The sequence below is a fragment of the Heloderma suspectum genome, chromosome 8, assembly GCF_057233095.1.
Source record: "Heloderma suspectum isolate Gila_16-S chromosome 8, 16-S_ref, whole genome shotgun sequence".
In the NCBI taxonomy this organism is placed as follows: Eukaryota; Metazoa; Chordata; class Lepidosauria; order Squamata; family Helodermatidae; genus Heloderma; species Heloderma suspectum.
In genome coordinates, this window is record NC_139465.1 from 39,133,974 (window position 1) to 39,147,966 (window position 13,993).

Consider the following 13,993-nt stretch of genomic DNA (forward strand, 5'->3'; position numbering starts at 1 on the left):
GGCACACTTTTAAAAAGGGCTTTTTTAATGTGCATTTTCACCTCCATTTTTACTCTATGGAGGAATGGTGCACTTTTCTATGCACTTTTTAAAAATGTACATTTTTCCCATTCAAACAAAATGGGAAACAAACAAATTGAAAATAAAGAAGTCACATGCAGGATACAGGGTGATCTAAACTTCAAGGTGGTGTTAGGAGAATCCGGGAGACTGGGAGAATCACTTGTTCATCCATCCCTAGGGTTGGACCCAGGTGGGGAGAGTGAGGCAGTCAAGGTGGCAGAGGAGTGTGCTGTGTGACACACAGCCTGCCCAGCACTCCCCCTAGCTAGCCTGCTGCCCTCAAGTATGGCGGAGGCCACTGTCCCATCACTAGCATGGAAGGGAGCTTCACCTGCTGGCCTAGACAGCTTCTGTACATCAAATGGGAAGAGCAGCCGTCTTTTTCTTCACCCCAAGCAGCAAAATCTGTTGGGTCAGCCCTGAATCCAGACTTAAGCCATGCCTAAAGTAGACCCATTGAAATCAGTGAGACTTAAGGTACTCCTGACAAACTTGTCCCATTGATTTCAACAGCTCTACTCTCGTGTCTTTCATTTTTCCCCTTCCCACATTCTGCCACCAGCAGCTGGGGTATTGGCCATGTTCTCGGGTACCAGGGCTGGCACATGACATTTTGCTGCCTGAGGCAAAGGACAAGATGGCACCCCCTCACTTGTGCATGGGCAAAAGGGAACTGGACTGCCAGGTGGATCTTGCTTCAACAGTGGTGATGGGATAGCATCCCCCACCACACCTAAGACAACAGAATGGCTTAGGGGCCTTAGGACATACACAGGTCTGTCCTACAAAGGAGGGGAACAGCTGGAGGAAGTTCCAGAAGGCTGTGTCTTAAGCCTAGAGCCTGATCTGGCCAGGACCTACACTAAACAGATTCGAAGGTACCAATATGACTCAAGTGGGTAGTGGGCTCTCCCGCACTGGAGGCATTCAAGATGAGGCTGGACAGCCATCTGTCGGGGATGCTCTGTCTGAGATTCCTGCATTGAGCAGGGGGTTGGGCTCGATGGCCTTGTGGGCCAATCCCAACCTGATTCTGTGAATCTACGATTGTATGATAAGTCCACTTGTGTGAAAGAAGGATATAAGTTATTGATAGAAAATGGGTGCAGAGGGTCAGTTCTGAGGGTGGGTGATGGACCCATCGTAGGTGAGAAAAACAGCCCCAACATGGCACATTAACCTCTCATGGGTCACTCCCGGAAGGTACCCACCATGGCTTAGTGTGTCATGTGGACCCAGCCTGTGTATGCTCACACCTAACTCTTCACCATTCTTCTTTTGAAACCAAATCCAATACAGGCTGCTACTGCTGTCCACTCGCAACTGCCACCTGTGGCAGCCGCCTCTCTCTACCTAATGGTAGGGCTGGCCCTGTAGGGCACATTCTCTGTTCCTGCAATGCCATGAGGAAGCTTCCTAGGATTGACCGGCACCCCCATATGAACAGTACATGTAACCCTCGGACACTACCTGTAATATGCAGGGATTCCTTGGCAGAGAAGTCCACGTGGAAAGGGATTGCAGAAGGCCTCCCATCCACTGCCTGATGTAAGGCAGGAGTTGGTTGAAGGTAGGGCTGTGCACTGCTTCGGAGCCTAATCCAAATCCCGAAGCGAATCATGGTGCTTCGGGGGTGCTTCATTGAGCTCCCAAGCAGGTCAGAATAGCCCCAAGGTGGTCTGAAGCAAAGCAGGTCACCCCCGAAGCACCTCGGTGTGCCTTGGAGATTCAGAGCTATTCTGAAGCCATCCTGAAGCCCAGACAGCCTGCCTCTAGATGTATCAACTTCCAAAAGATCAGGGAGGGGATGATGAGGAGGACGGAGGGGGGAAGGGGAGGGGGGAAATGGTGAGCCTTGATGAATGGCAACTTTAGGTGCAAGATTAGGGCTGAACTTAACCAAGCAATCTCCAATCAGGGACAGAAGTGGAGCTGGGCATGGCGGGGGGGTGGGGGATGTTGTATATAACAGGGGATCTGTCTGCTTTTGTTTCACTGTGAGACAGAGTTGGTTAGAGAGCTAATTAGCTGGATCTGTGTGGTGTGTGTGTTCTTTTGCTTTCCTTCCCACCCAGCCCTTCTCAGTACAACTATTCCTATTAGTCTTCCCTTTCTTTCTTTTCTAGATTCTTTATATAAAAAACCAAAAAACATAAAGTACTTTCCTTGCCTTGTTCTTTGGCTCCCCCTTCTCTATTCCTGTATTCCTTCCCTTCCTGCTATTTATCTATCCATCCATCTATACACACACACACACACACACACACACACACACACCAAAAGGAAAAACAAAAAAGCCCTTTTCTCTTCTGTTAGGCTTTATAGTGAACTTCCTCTCCCCCCCTCCACTTTAGCTTGTAGGTCATTTTTATTTCTGTATCTCCTTTTCTTTTGCTGTTGTGTGCTCTGTGTGTGTGCAAAGCACTGCACACAAGTCCATACAATATAGTGGGCAAAGCACTACACAGTTTGTTTGTATACTGTGGTGCAAAGCAAGTCCAATATGAGGCAACTAAAGGTCTTGGCAGGGGCAGAATTGGGTGAGGTGCTGGTGGGACCAGCAGCACCAGTAGCCAGGCTAGCTCACCCCCAGTCCAGATAGTGGGTCCTGGTCTAGGGCAGACCTGTTTTCCCAGGTAATGTGTATTCCATTCAGCCATAGAGAGCCTAAGGTTATCCAATGTGAAGCTGAATAGGAAAGTACTAGGGGAGAGGGGTTATTTTGCACTTAAAAAAACCTACACCAGAGATTAGGGGTAGTGACCTCCTCTGAATCCCCTCTTAAACACCTAACTTGTCCAATTATCCCTTTATGACCTTTGGTTTGAGTTTCTGAGAACAGCACATGTTACCTATGCCTAGCACAAAAACTACCAGGCCAAACTGACTGAGGTTCAGTCACTTGCAAAGGGGCTGCCAGGTGCCTGGATTTCATGCACTTCTGTGGAACCAGTGAAAAGTTATAGCTCTCTGCTTTGAGAGTTTTTGTTGAAAAAAGCAAATTTACCTGTGTGTAGCACAAAAACTACTGCGCCAAGCTATCTGAAATTGGGCAGGTGGAATCCCCTCCAAGAGGGCTGCCAGGTGCCCAAATTTCATATATTTATCATAAAAATTGAAAAGGTTGTGGTCATTTCTTTTTTCCAATGCAATTCAACAGGGAAACATAAAAACTGAATGAATCAGATATCTGAATCTCACTTCACATCCAAATCCAAAGCCAATCGGGTTGGGTCCAAATCGGCCTGAAGTGAAGCAGCACGAATTCAGAAGGTCCAAATCAGCATCCAAAGTGAATTGAGGGGTCCGTGCACAACCCTAGTAGAAGGGAGATCTCCAGATGGCTTGGAGTTCAATTCCCCGAGGCCTCTGCTGGCATGGACAATAGTCAGGAATGCTGGGTGTCAGGGCCAGCTAGAGATGTTGGAGAAATCCTCTGTGGACTCCAATGAGGCTGGATTCTTTGGAATCCGACCTCCAGAGTCCACGGTGGGATGGTGCCTCTTACTTCCGCTCCGGGAGGTTTCCTGCCAGACTGGCATGCCTGCTCCAGATGCTCCGGTGGCCGCCATTGCAGTTTTGCTTTGAGAAAGGCAGCCGTAAAGCCCCAAGTTTTACGTAAATAAAGCCATAAACGGCAGCAAGGGCTTTACGGCTGCAAGTGGCGTCCACTACGCCATTTGCGTCTGTCTTTCTCAAAGCAGAACAGCAATGGCGGCTGCCATTGCCGTATCGCCGGAGGATCCGGAGCAGGCGTGCTGGTCCATGGAACCCAGCGGCCACACGGCTGCTCAAGAGGATCCTGCGGGGGGAGGAACGGATCACACACCCCCGCAGAACCCCCTCCCCGAAACAGAAGGTAGGGGTTTCGTACATCCCTAGGGCCAGGGTGAGACAGTTGCCTCAGGAGCCAGATGCTGGGAGGCAGCAGCAAGGTGTCCAAGGAGAGAACGGTGTGCCTTGCAGGCCTCTCTGCACCCCCTAAGTGAGCCTCCTACCTTCAGGGTCAGAGGAGGACATTTGCCTCATCATTAGTGTGGAAGACAGATTCATCTGCCTGTCCAGACAGATTTTGTACATGGAATGGGAGGGGGTGCCATCTTGTCCTTCCCTTCAGGCAGCAAAATGACTTGGGCTGGCCTTGCTGGGAGCTGGGGCTCATCTATACCAGACTTTTACTCCGGTTCTGCTCCACCCCCGAGTCGATCCGCCCCCAAGTCAGATCACGCACGCCCCTCCCTGTAGCCAATGCAGCATTTCTTGCCCTAAATCTAGGTTGTTGCTTTCAAACTCTATCTGTGGTGGGGTTTCCAGTCATACTTCAGTGCAGTTTGGGAGTCCATGGCTGAATCTACACACTGTTATCATACTGCAATGATAACTGTTGTCCCACATGACACCAGTGGGCACCCATAGTTATCACTGCAGTGTGGTAACAGTACAACTGCTAGGTGTAGACTCAGCCCATGTGACCTCAGCCGGCTTCAGCACGGGCTGGTGGAAGCGGTGCTGATTTGCAGAAGGGGAGAGTTGCATGGGGCGGGGCTTATGTCTACCCGGAAGGAGCTCATTGCCTCGGGGATGGGAGTCAGCCCTACCGCTCTGAAAGGATGCTGTTTCGACCCTGTGCTCAATCACTGCCTGTCCCTTTAAATATTCTCTGAGTGGGGAGAGGAGCGTAATGAGGCTGTTATATATGGAAGTGAAAAGGTTTGCAGGGACTTACTGACTGTAAAAGCTTCACTGCGCACAGGGGGAGAGGGCAGAGAGCAAGCCTCCTCTCTTTCCCACACCCACCCATTTGATGATGTTCAGTTCTACCCCTTTGCCCCATGCAAACAGATTTTCTAAATGTATACATGGCATGACTGGCTACCATTTGCCCCCAGAGGAACTAACCTGGTTTCCTGAAAATCTGTATTTAAACGGAACCGCCTCAAAACCTGTTTCCAAGTAGATTGGCTCTTGAAGTCCAAAACATCTGGAGATCTACTTTCTCCCCACCCCTGATGTAAGGAATATCTGCAACACGTAGCCGTCTCTCGAATATATTGTAAAATGTGTTGAGCACGCCTCAGCACTTTTCACAGCTTCTTATTTAATTTGCTGTTATGAAGTGGAGATCATTTGCTGGTGTTCTGAGAAAGGTCAATTCCGTCAGAGCCAAAGCTCTTTGTTAAATTGGAAAATGAACATTTCATCCGTTGTTTCCCCAAGTAGGCTGAGGAATGGGCTTTCAATGGTGCTATTGAAGAGTATTAATTAGATAATGGTCCCAGATTTGAACAAAAGCAAACCTCCCTCTTTATATTTAAAAATGCCCATCTGGAGACAATCGATAACTATTGATTCCTCAATACCAAAATTAATCAGAAGCGGCAAACAGGCATCAATTAATTAGGTCTCCAGAGATAAGATAAGACTTCAGAACATGTTAAAACCGGGTCTTACATTTTAAAGACTGTTAAAGGCTGGGTAATAAGAATCAATTGCAGCAATTATTTTCATGTATATCTAATTTTCCTGACAAGGAATGGTGGAGTTTCAAACATTATGGCTCCTTTCTCTTTATGGAAAATCTCTCTCTCTCTCTCTCTCTCTCTCATTTCTAAATATTGGGAGAACAATCATGCTTTATTCACAGAGTCCGAATAACACTTCCTAGTCCAAAAATAACATTTGAAGAATAAACCCATAATTATTAATTACCTTCACTATAAATCATTTTAATCCTTCAATCCGTTGTAGATTTATTTGAGAGTAAGCTGCACGGAACTCAGTTGGACTTACTTCTAGGTAAACATACATATGAAAGGTTGTTCTGCACATCTGTTAACTCATGAACAGCCCCATTCAGATGTTCCCCTCATGCACTGTGGTAAAATCTGAGGTGCCGCCCTCCTCTTGATGGTCCCCATAGCCACGTCCCCGAGGAAAGTCCAACAATGCTGTGTCGAACCATATCAACAAACCAGTTCTAGCACTTTTCATCTCCACCAGGAGCAGGGCTTTTGTAAAGCTCATGGGTCTCCAACACCCATTCAAGGCCAAGCTGCCCCCCCAATGCTTTGCATTGCAACAGAATTGGCTCACAACCATATGGAAAAACCCATTTCTCCTGCAGCTACTTGAGGATAGCTCGGAGGGAACAGAGAAGTCTGAGAGGGATGGCAGATGGCATCATCATCCCTGCTAATCCAAAAGTTCTGGTGCTCTAACCCTGTGAATCCAGTAGACCACTGCGCAGCGGAGGCTGGTGGCTCCGATGTCAGAGGGGCGGTGAATCCACTCTGGGCTTCAGTCAGAATGCTAAAGGAGCTATCCAAGGTGCTGAACCCTATCCCCAAAATGGGTTCAGCATCTTGGATAGCTCCTTTAGCATTCTGACTGAAGCTCAGAGTGGATTCAGCGCCCCACTGACATCGGAGCCACCAGCCTCCGCTGCCACTGCTTGTGCATTGCTCATGATATACGGGGGAGGGAGGGAAGCAAGGATATGCACACCAGCCATGCATTGGGGCTGAACATCTGCGACGGGGAACAGCTCTCCATGTGGATGCTCCCCCTGCGATTCAGAACGTGTACACTGTAAGTTGTGTAGAGTTGTAAATTACGTGGGGAGCTTTGACAAGTGGAACTGGCTGCCCACATCCAGCCCCAATGCATGGAGGGGCCCAAGACATCCCAGGGAGGCTGTGGAACTCTTGAACCAGTGTTCAAGAAGCTGTTTTGGGATGGATGAGGGTGAACACGCTTAAATTTAATCCAGATAAGACAGAGGTACTGTGGGTTGGGAAACCAATTCCTTCGGATGGAGGCTTACAACTGGTCTTAGATGGGGTTGCTCTCCCCCTGAAAGACCAAGTGCGCAGTCTGGGAGTCCTCCTGGACTCTGAGCTAACTGGGGACACCCAGGTGGCTGCCGTGTCCAGGAGTGCTTTTTACCTGCTTACTAGCTTTTTACTATGCCAACTGTGGCCCTGTCTGGAGAGGATGGACCTTGCCTCGGTTATCCACACTAGTCACATCCAGGCTGGACTACTGCAATGTGCTATATGTGGGGCTGCCTTTGAAGACGGTTCAGAAACTCCAGCTTGTGCAGAATGCAGCTGCCCAAGTATTGGTGGGGGCGAGGCGATTCGATCATATAACACCTATACTGCGCCAGCTGCACTGCTTACCGGTGTGTTTCCGAGCCCAATTCAAAGTGCTGGTTTTGACCTTTAAAGCCTTAAACGGTTTGGGACCAAGTTACTTGAAGGACTGCCTACACCCATATCAGCCGGCCTGCACTTTAAGATCAGAAAGTCTCATTTGCCCACCCATGAGAGCAGTCAGGTGAGTGACCGCACGTGAGAGGGCCTTCTCTACAGTGGCCCATCTTTGCAACAAGCTGCCATTGGAGGTCCACCATGCTCCATCATTGCAGACTTTTAAGAAGGTCTTGAAAACATATCATTTTACCTTGACCTTCTCTTGATATGACTGCTATTGTTGCTGTTGCTGCTGTTAACATCATTGTCGGTTTTATTGTTGGCTTTTCTTGTTGTTTTTATTGTTTTTTATATTTTATCACTTCTAATATTTTAATTGTTTTTATGTATTTTATTGTTGTCAGCCGCCTTAGGAGGGCTTCTGCCCTGAAAGGTGGCCAAGGAATATTTTAAATGAATAAAATAAATAAAATTTTGCTGCCTGAGGCAAAGGACACAGTGGCGCCCCCTTCCATTCCAGTAGAGAAACCAACAGGACTGGCACTTGAACCTTCCTTCCACACTGGCAACAGGACAGAGTCCTCCGTCACACCTGAGGGAAGCAGGCTAGTTTAGGGGATATTCTGCAGGACAGGAATGCCAGGAATGCCCTTGTCAGGAATGCCCCTGTTGCCCATTGAACCCTCCAACAGCCAGAATCAACACTCAGACAAAAGGGCTGCTTTCCAAGGCTTTAACTCCATTCAACCTAATGAAGCTTACAGATGATAATTGCCTGAGACTCAGGGGAAATACAAAGGAACAGCCAACTAGGGATTTCTAAGAGTTAGGATGTCAGTTGGTCTCCATTTGGGGGAAAGCGCAGCAACTCTCTGAACTTAAGGAGTAGGAGGGGAAGGTCTCCCTGTCTCCTGTGGGGCCTCGGGGCGCAGCTGTTGGCATTGAGCCAATCAGGCTGAGTGCCTCAGCTCGGCTCCCGCAACCTCTTGCTTGTGCCTGTGTCTGCGCCTCACATCTAAAAGCTGAAGTTGTCCCTCCCTTTCCATGCCTGGGCCACTGTCGCTCCCAGGGATGTGAGCGGGGGGGGGGGGGGCTCCCCCTCCAGCTGCGCCTCTGAAATCTGAGAGAGTTCCTCTCCCATGGATTTTATCTCCTCCTCAGAATCAGAGCTGTTTTGGGATTCTATGGGCTCAGATCCAACCCTGACAGAAGTACATACAGCTTTGTCCTCCTGAGAGGAGAATGGCTGGGGGACTACCTCACTCTGCCTAATGATAGGGCCAGCCCTGCAGCAGAGTAAGAATCAGGAATGCAGTAGACAGGCCAGGGCGTGTGCCGTCACTCTCCCCACTGATGTGATGAGCAGGGCACGGGGGGGGGGGGAGGATGACTTTGCTGTGTGAGGATTAAAGCACATACTTCATACACCATGCATATTCCAGTCCACAGTTCTGCAGCACTCACTGGAAATTGGCAACCTCAAATGATAGCCAGTGGTGTAGTGGTTAGAGTACTGGACTGTGACTTGGGAGACAAGGGATCTAGTCTTGACAAGCCAAATAGCTGATCGGTGCAGCACTGGACTTATTTGAGGGTATGGTGCTCAGCCCCTTTACCTTTTGTGAATGATTTTCTCTGAAGAGCCAGTGTGGAGTGGTGGTGAGAATGTTGGACTGTGGGGACACGGGGGATCCAGGTTCTAGTCCCCACCCGGCCATGAAGCTCACTGGGCAACTTTGGCCCAGTCATGGACTCTCAGCTTAACCTACCTCACAGGGTTCTTGTGAGGATAAAATGGAGAGGAGGACCGCGTGAGCCGCCTTGGGTTCCTTGCAAGAAGAAAAAAAGGCAGGATACAAATGTAAATACATAAATGCATACAGTGAGACAGAGAGGATCCTATACCTGCCCTGTTTGCAGTAAAACCCTTCCACCTCTCCCCCTGTGCACCACCAACCAATGGGAAATCACTCGATTTTGTCAAGATGGTCGATGAGACAGACGTAGGACTGACGTATTACCAAACACTCTGTGTGTGTTTGTGAACCAGGACGATGGAGAGTGAAGAAGGGCGAAAGGGTTTCCTCGTCTTCCCCACCAGCAAGACCCACTCCTCGAGCCAGAAAGGGAGGAAGGGAGCTCTGAAGGGCAATGGCAGGCGAATTGACTACATGCTTTACACCGAAGAAGGACTCTACCTGGAGTGGAAAGTGGTAAGCTGTTGCATATGCTGGAAAGTTTATTAAGCGAGCTGAAATATTTCAATATGTAAATCAAGGCTGGGGGGAGTTGAACCTCTTTCAGGCTGAGAGCCCAATTCTGTTTTGGGGAGCTCACAGGGTCCACATTCAGGGATGGGTGGGGCCCAGGGGAAAAGGGATGGGGCCAAAATGCCAGCCTATTTTATGTTTAAGCTCTTACAGCCAGTAACTAAGCTAGCCTTCCCCAACCTGGTGCCCCCCAGATGGGTTGGACTGCAACTCCCATAATTCCCAGCCAGCATGGCCAATTATGGGAGTTGCAGTCCAACCCATCTGGAGGGCACCAGATTGGTGAAGGCTGAATTAAACCTTAGGAGAGGCATTTCAACCTTTCAGAATGGGGGAAAAACTGCACGAAAGTCAGGAAAAGACCAAACTACCGGGGGACAGGAGTTAGGACCATCTGGGGAACTCCAACTCACACAGAGATCCTTTCATATCTACTCCTGTTACCCCCCCCCCCAGCTTTCTTAATTTTAGGAGACTAACTGAAGAGGAAAATAAGGCTTTTTGTTCTAGCTGTTGTTGAACCATTGAGAAGCAGAAATCCTGGCAAATCACCCAGAGATCTACCAATAGATCACCATCTACCTTCCACCCACCCTTGTACTACAGCAGGGGTGAGCAACCTCTTTGAGCCCCAGGGCCAAATTGAATTTTGGAGAAGCTCTTAGGTGCTACCTTCCAATGGTGGGAGGGACTGGAGGCAAAAGAGACAGGGCCAAAAATAACACTAGCCCCTGGTTTGTAGCCCCAACCAGGGTTTGTACGGCAGATGATTAAACAAACTAGTTTGTTTTCTCAATCCCTGGGTGGTTTGTTCTGCTTCTCCTTCGCCTGATCCTTCTCTGTATCCCACATGCTTTTGTGGCACTGTAATACTGGCATGTAGAATGGCTGTTGTTGCTTTTTTGTTTTTTACTGCCCTTGCCCACTGACTCTGTAGCCTGGCAAAACAATCCATGAACAACCCATGGTTCTAGGTTCACAGATAACGACAACCCATGGTTTAAACAACCCACAGTTTACAACCCAACAATAAATCATGGGCTCTCTTTCTGGGATGTTCGTAGTTAACAAAAACCATAGTTTGTTAGTGCAGCTGGGTTCATACAACACAACAGTCCAGAATTCAAAAACCCATACCATGGGATAGCATCATGTGCGAACCCAACCTAAGTATGCCTAAATCTGGACCCAAGTCAGGATTCCTAAGGTATTGGAATTCCAGTTTGGAAACAAAACCAGGACATTCAGATCTCTAAAATATGGGAAGAAATTTGGATGAGTAGAATTTTGGAAGCATCTGTAAACTTGACACCAGAATGCCTTGTTTTTTTGTGGAACTTGTAGTTCTGCTGTTGTAGTGAACATGCAAGGTGTGATCTTGGTTTCCATCTTGCAGAAGGCAATGGTTTCTATTCATAGATCAGACCAGCTACCAAAGGCCAGTGTGGTGTAGTGGTTAGAGTGCCAGACTATGAGCAAAGAGATCCAGGTTCAAATCCCCACTTGGCCACAAAAAATACTGGGTGACCTTTGGCCAGTCTCTCTCTCTCTCTCTCTCTCGCCCTCGTTCGCTCGTTTTCACTCTCTGGTTAGTGGGAGACACATGTTTGCATCTTTGAGCTCCTTGGAGGAAGGCGAAGATAAAAACGTAATAAAAATACTTGACTATTTTTAGCATCACAGTTTTTTAAAAAAAATACTTCCGAGTCAAATCAGTGCTCTCTGATGTGATCACTGAAACCACCATATCTAATTCTAATTTGCTGATGAAGGCATCTGAAGTCTCAAATGTAGGGAAAGAGGACACCAGAGATGTACACTTGGTCTTTCAAAGCATGTCTTTTGTCATTCCTCTGCAGGAAGTGGAAGAGTTCAGTTTTATTACCCAGTTGGCAGGACTGACAGATCATCTGCCTGTCGCCATGCGCCTTATGGTTTCAATAGGAGAAGAGGACCCTTAAATAAGGACTGTGGGTTTTTCCTCAAGGGTTTAGAAGAGGGAACTTCCAGACTTGTGACTGAGAGGCAAGACAAAGAGTGGAATCTTTTGGTGCCTCCCACAACTGCTCGAGATGGACCTGGCTCAACTCAATCCATCCCATGGCTGCAGCTACAGCACTTTTCAAATCCTTCTCCATTCGCATCCAGCTCGGATGATGTTAAAAAGGGAAGCAAAGAACGTATGTGAGCAGATGTAGCAGGAGGCACAGGGGGTCAACCCACCGACAAGTGTCACAAGTTGCCCAGGTAACCGGGCAAGCCTATATTTCTACGCTTTCACTGTGGACTAAAAGGAACAGAGATAGAAGTCCCAATTTCTTTGAACCAGTGCCATTCTTACTAAATGATATTCTTTTTATATACATATACATATATATATATATATATACACACACACACACACACACACACTGATATATAGCACAATTTAGTTTGTAATCGGTCTGTGTTAGTGCTGCTCCAAAATCGAGCTTTTGCATCATTTCTTTATATATCTTTAATGAGTTAATGCTTAATTTCTCTTTTTAATTCTCCCCCCCCCTTTGGGGGGTTGGTTCTTTTTTAGCCTGTTAATGTCATAGTAGCATGCCTGCATCAGAAGCATGCATCCGCATTGCATGCCATTCACTTTGAAATGGAATGGCCATTAAGGTGCCATTGGGTGGAAGTGAGCTGTGGGTGGGGGAATGCAAAGACCGCAATGAGAAACCAGAACCAAAAGCACCCCGGTAGCGACATTCTGGAACTGAGAATAACCAAGCTTCAAGTTCAGTATCGAACATTGGGAAGCATCCAAGTATTTCCTAGATGGACCTCAGTTGAAACAATAGAGTTGAATCCTAGTTAGGGATGGATGAATCTGTCCATTTTGCTTTCTCTCAGCTTCTCATTATTCCAATTTTAATTTGGCTGGTAATGAATGTTGAGAATTTTTCCAATCTAAAATCAGGTTCATTCGGAAGGTGTTTTTTTTAAAGTTTGCATGCAATTTGTATGCATTTTTGTACACATTTCTCCTAATACATGCATATTTGTACCCAATTTTGCCTAATATACACATCTGAGGCAAACAATTTTCTTAATATACAGCTCTTTTGATGTTATTTTCACAAATATATGCATTTTTGCATGCACATTTTGATTTGAGAACTCCATTGCAAAATTCAGAGGTGTACATTTCCAAGGATAACTGAGTTTCAGTTCTCTTATTGGTTCAAAAATGCAAACTTAGGTCTATTTGCATTGAAACGCAAACTGAACACATTTCTCTCCCATTTCTAATCCTAATAGTGCTTTCACAATGCAACCCCCACCTTTTCAAAAGATACTACTAAGGGGGCTTGATTTATACATGTGCCAGATTCAAGTGGTAAAGGTTTTCCACCACTGCAGCTTGCAGGGGAGGGTTCACGTAAATGTACAAACCTGCCTTATGCTGTCAAACCATTGATCTCTCCAGCCCAGCCTTGTCTACCTTGACTGGCAACAGCTAATCTGGGCAGTGGTGTCCTGGAGCCAGAGTTCACAGGGACGCAGCACCAGCACTTTTTAATTAGCAGGGAAGTGCCCCTCCCCAGAATTCCCTGTTCCCTCTGAGCTTAGCTGCAAACCTCACAGAAGCTGCAGGAAATGAATTTTCCGAGAAAAAATGTATTATTCCCTGTTGCGATGCAAAGTAGTTTGGTGGCTTGGTCTTGTATGGGCAATGAAGACCCATGAGCTTTACAAAAGACCTGCTTCTGGTGGAGATGAAAACTGCTGGAGCTGGTTGATGATATGGACCAACACAGCTGCCCTGAATATTTGGACTCTCCTTGGGGGCGTGGCTGTGGGGATTGCACACTGTACCAATACACCATTCTCCCAGGTCACAGCTCAAGGTCTTTCTCAACCCTGTGATCTTTTTAAACTAGAGATGGCAGATATGGAATCTGGGATCTCATACGCGAAGACCATGTGCACTACCACTGAGCTACACAACCTCCCTCAGCTATTGGCATGTTTGAACATTTAAACATTTTCACCCTCTTTAACAGGGGTGAAACATCTCAGCACATGGTAAACAGGTAACAGGGCCGGCCCTACCATCAGGCAAAGTGAAGCAGTTGCCTCAGGCAGGAAGATGCTGGGATGTGGCAACAAGGTGTTGGGGGAGAGAATTGTGGGCCATGCGGCCTGCTCTGTACTGCTTCAGATAGCTTGCTGCCTTCAGTGCAGTGGAAGATGCTGTCCCATCATCAGCCTTGAAGACGGATTCCTCTACCAGTCCAATCAGCTTTGGGACACGGCACGGGAGAGGGAACCATCTTGTTTTCTGCATCAGGCAGCAAAATGTCTTGGGCCAGTCCTGACTCGTAAGCTGGGGTAAAGCTAGCCTAAATCTTTCTCCCTGATGCATAATTTTCTCTGTGTAAGAACTGGGGGGAGAAACACTGAAGTGTGCAA

At 47.5% G+C, this 13,993-nt stretch overlaps 1 protein-coding gene across 1 annotated transcript in view; it reads left to right on the forward strand.

Annotated features, from left to right (window-relative positions):
* SMPD3 (sphingomyelin phosphodiesterase 3) overlaps positions 1-11,508 on the forward strand; it is an 80,040-nt gene extending 68,532 nt beyond the window's left edge. The window contains exons 6-7 of the mRNA XM_084812449.1: positions 9,328-9,490; positions 11,407-11,508. Of these exons, the coding sequence (XP_084668575.1) occupies positions 9,328-9,490; positions 11,407-11,508 (265 nt within the window). The remainder of the gene's footprint in view (positions 1-9,327; positions 9,491-11,406) is intronic.
* The last annotated feature ends 2,485 nt before the right edge of the window (positions 11,509-13,993 follow it).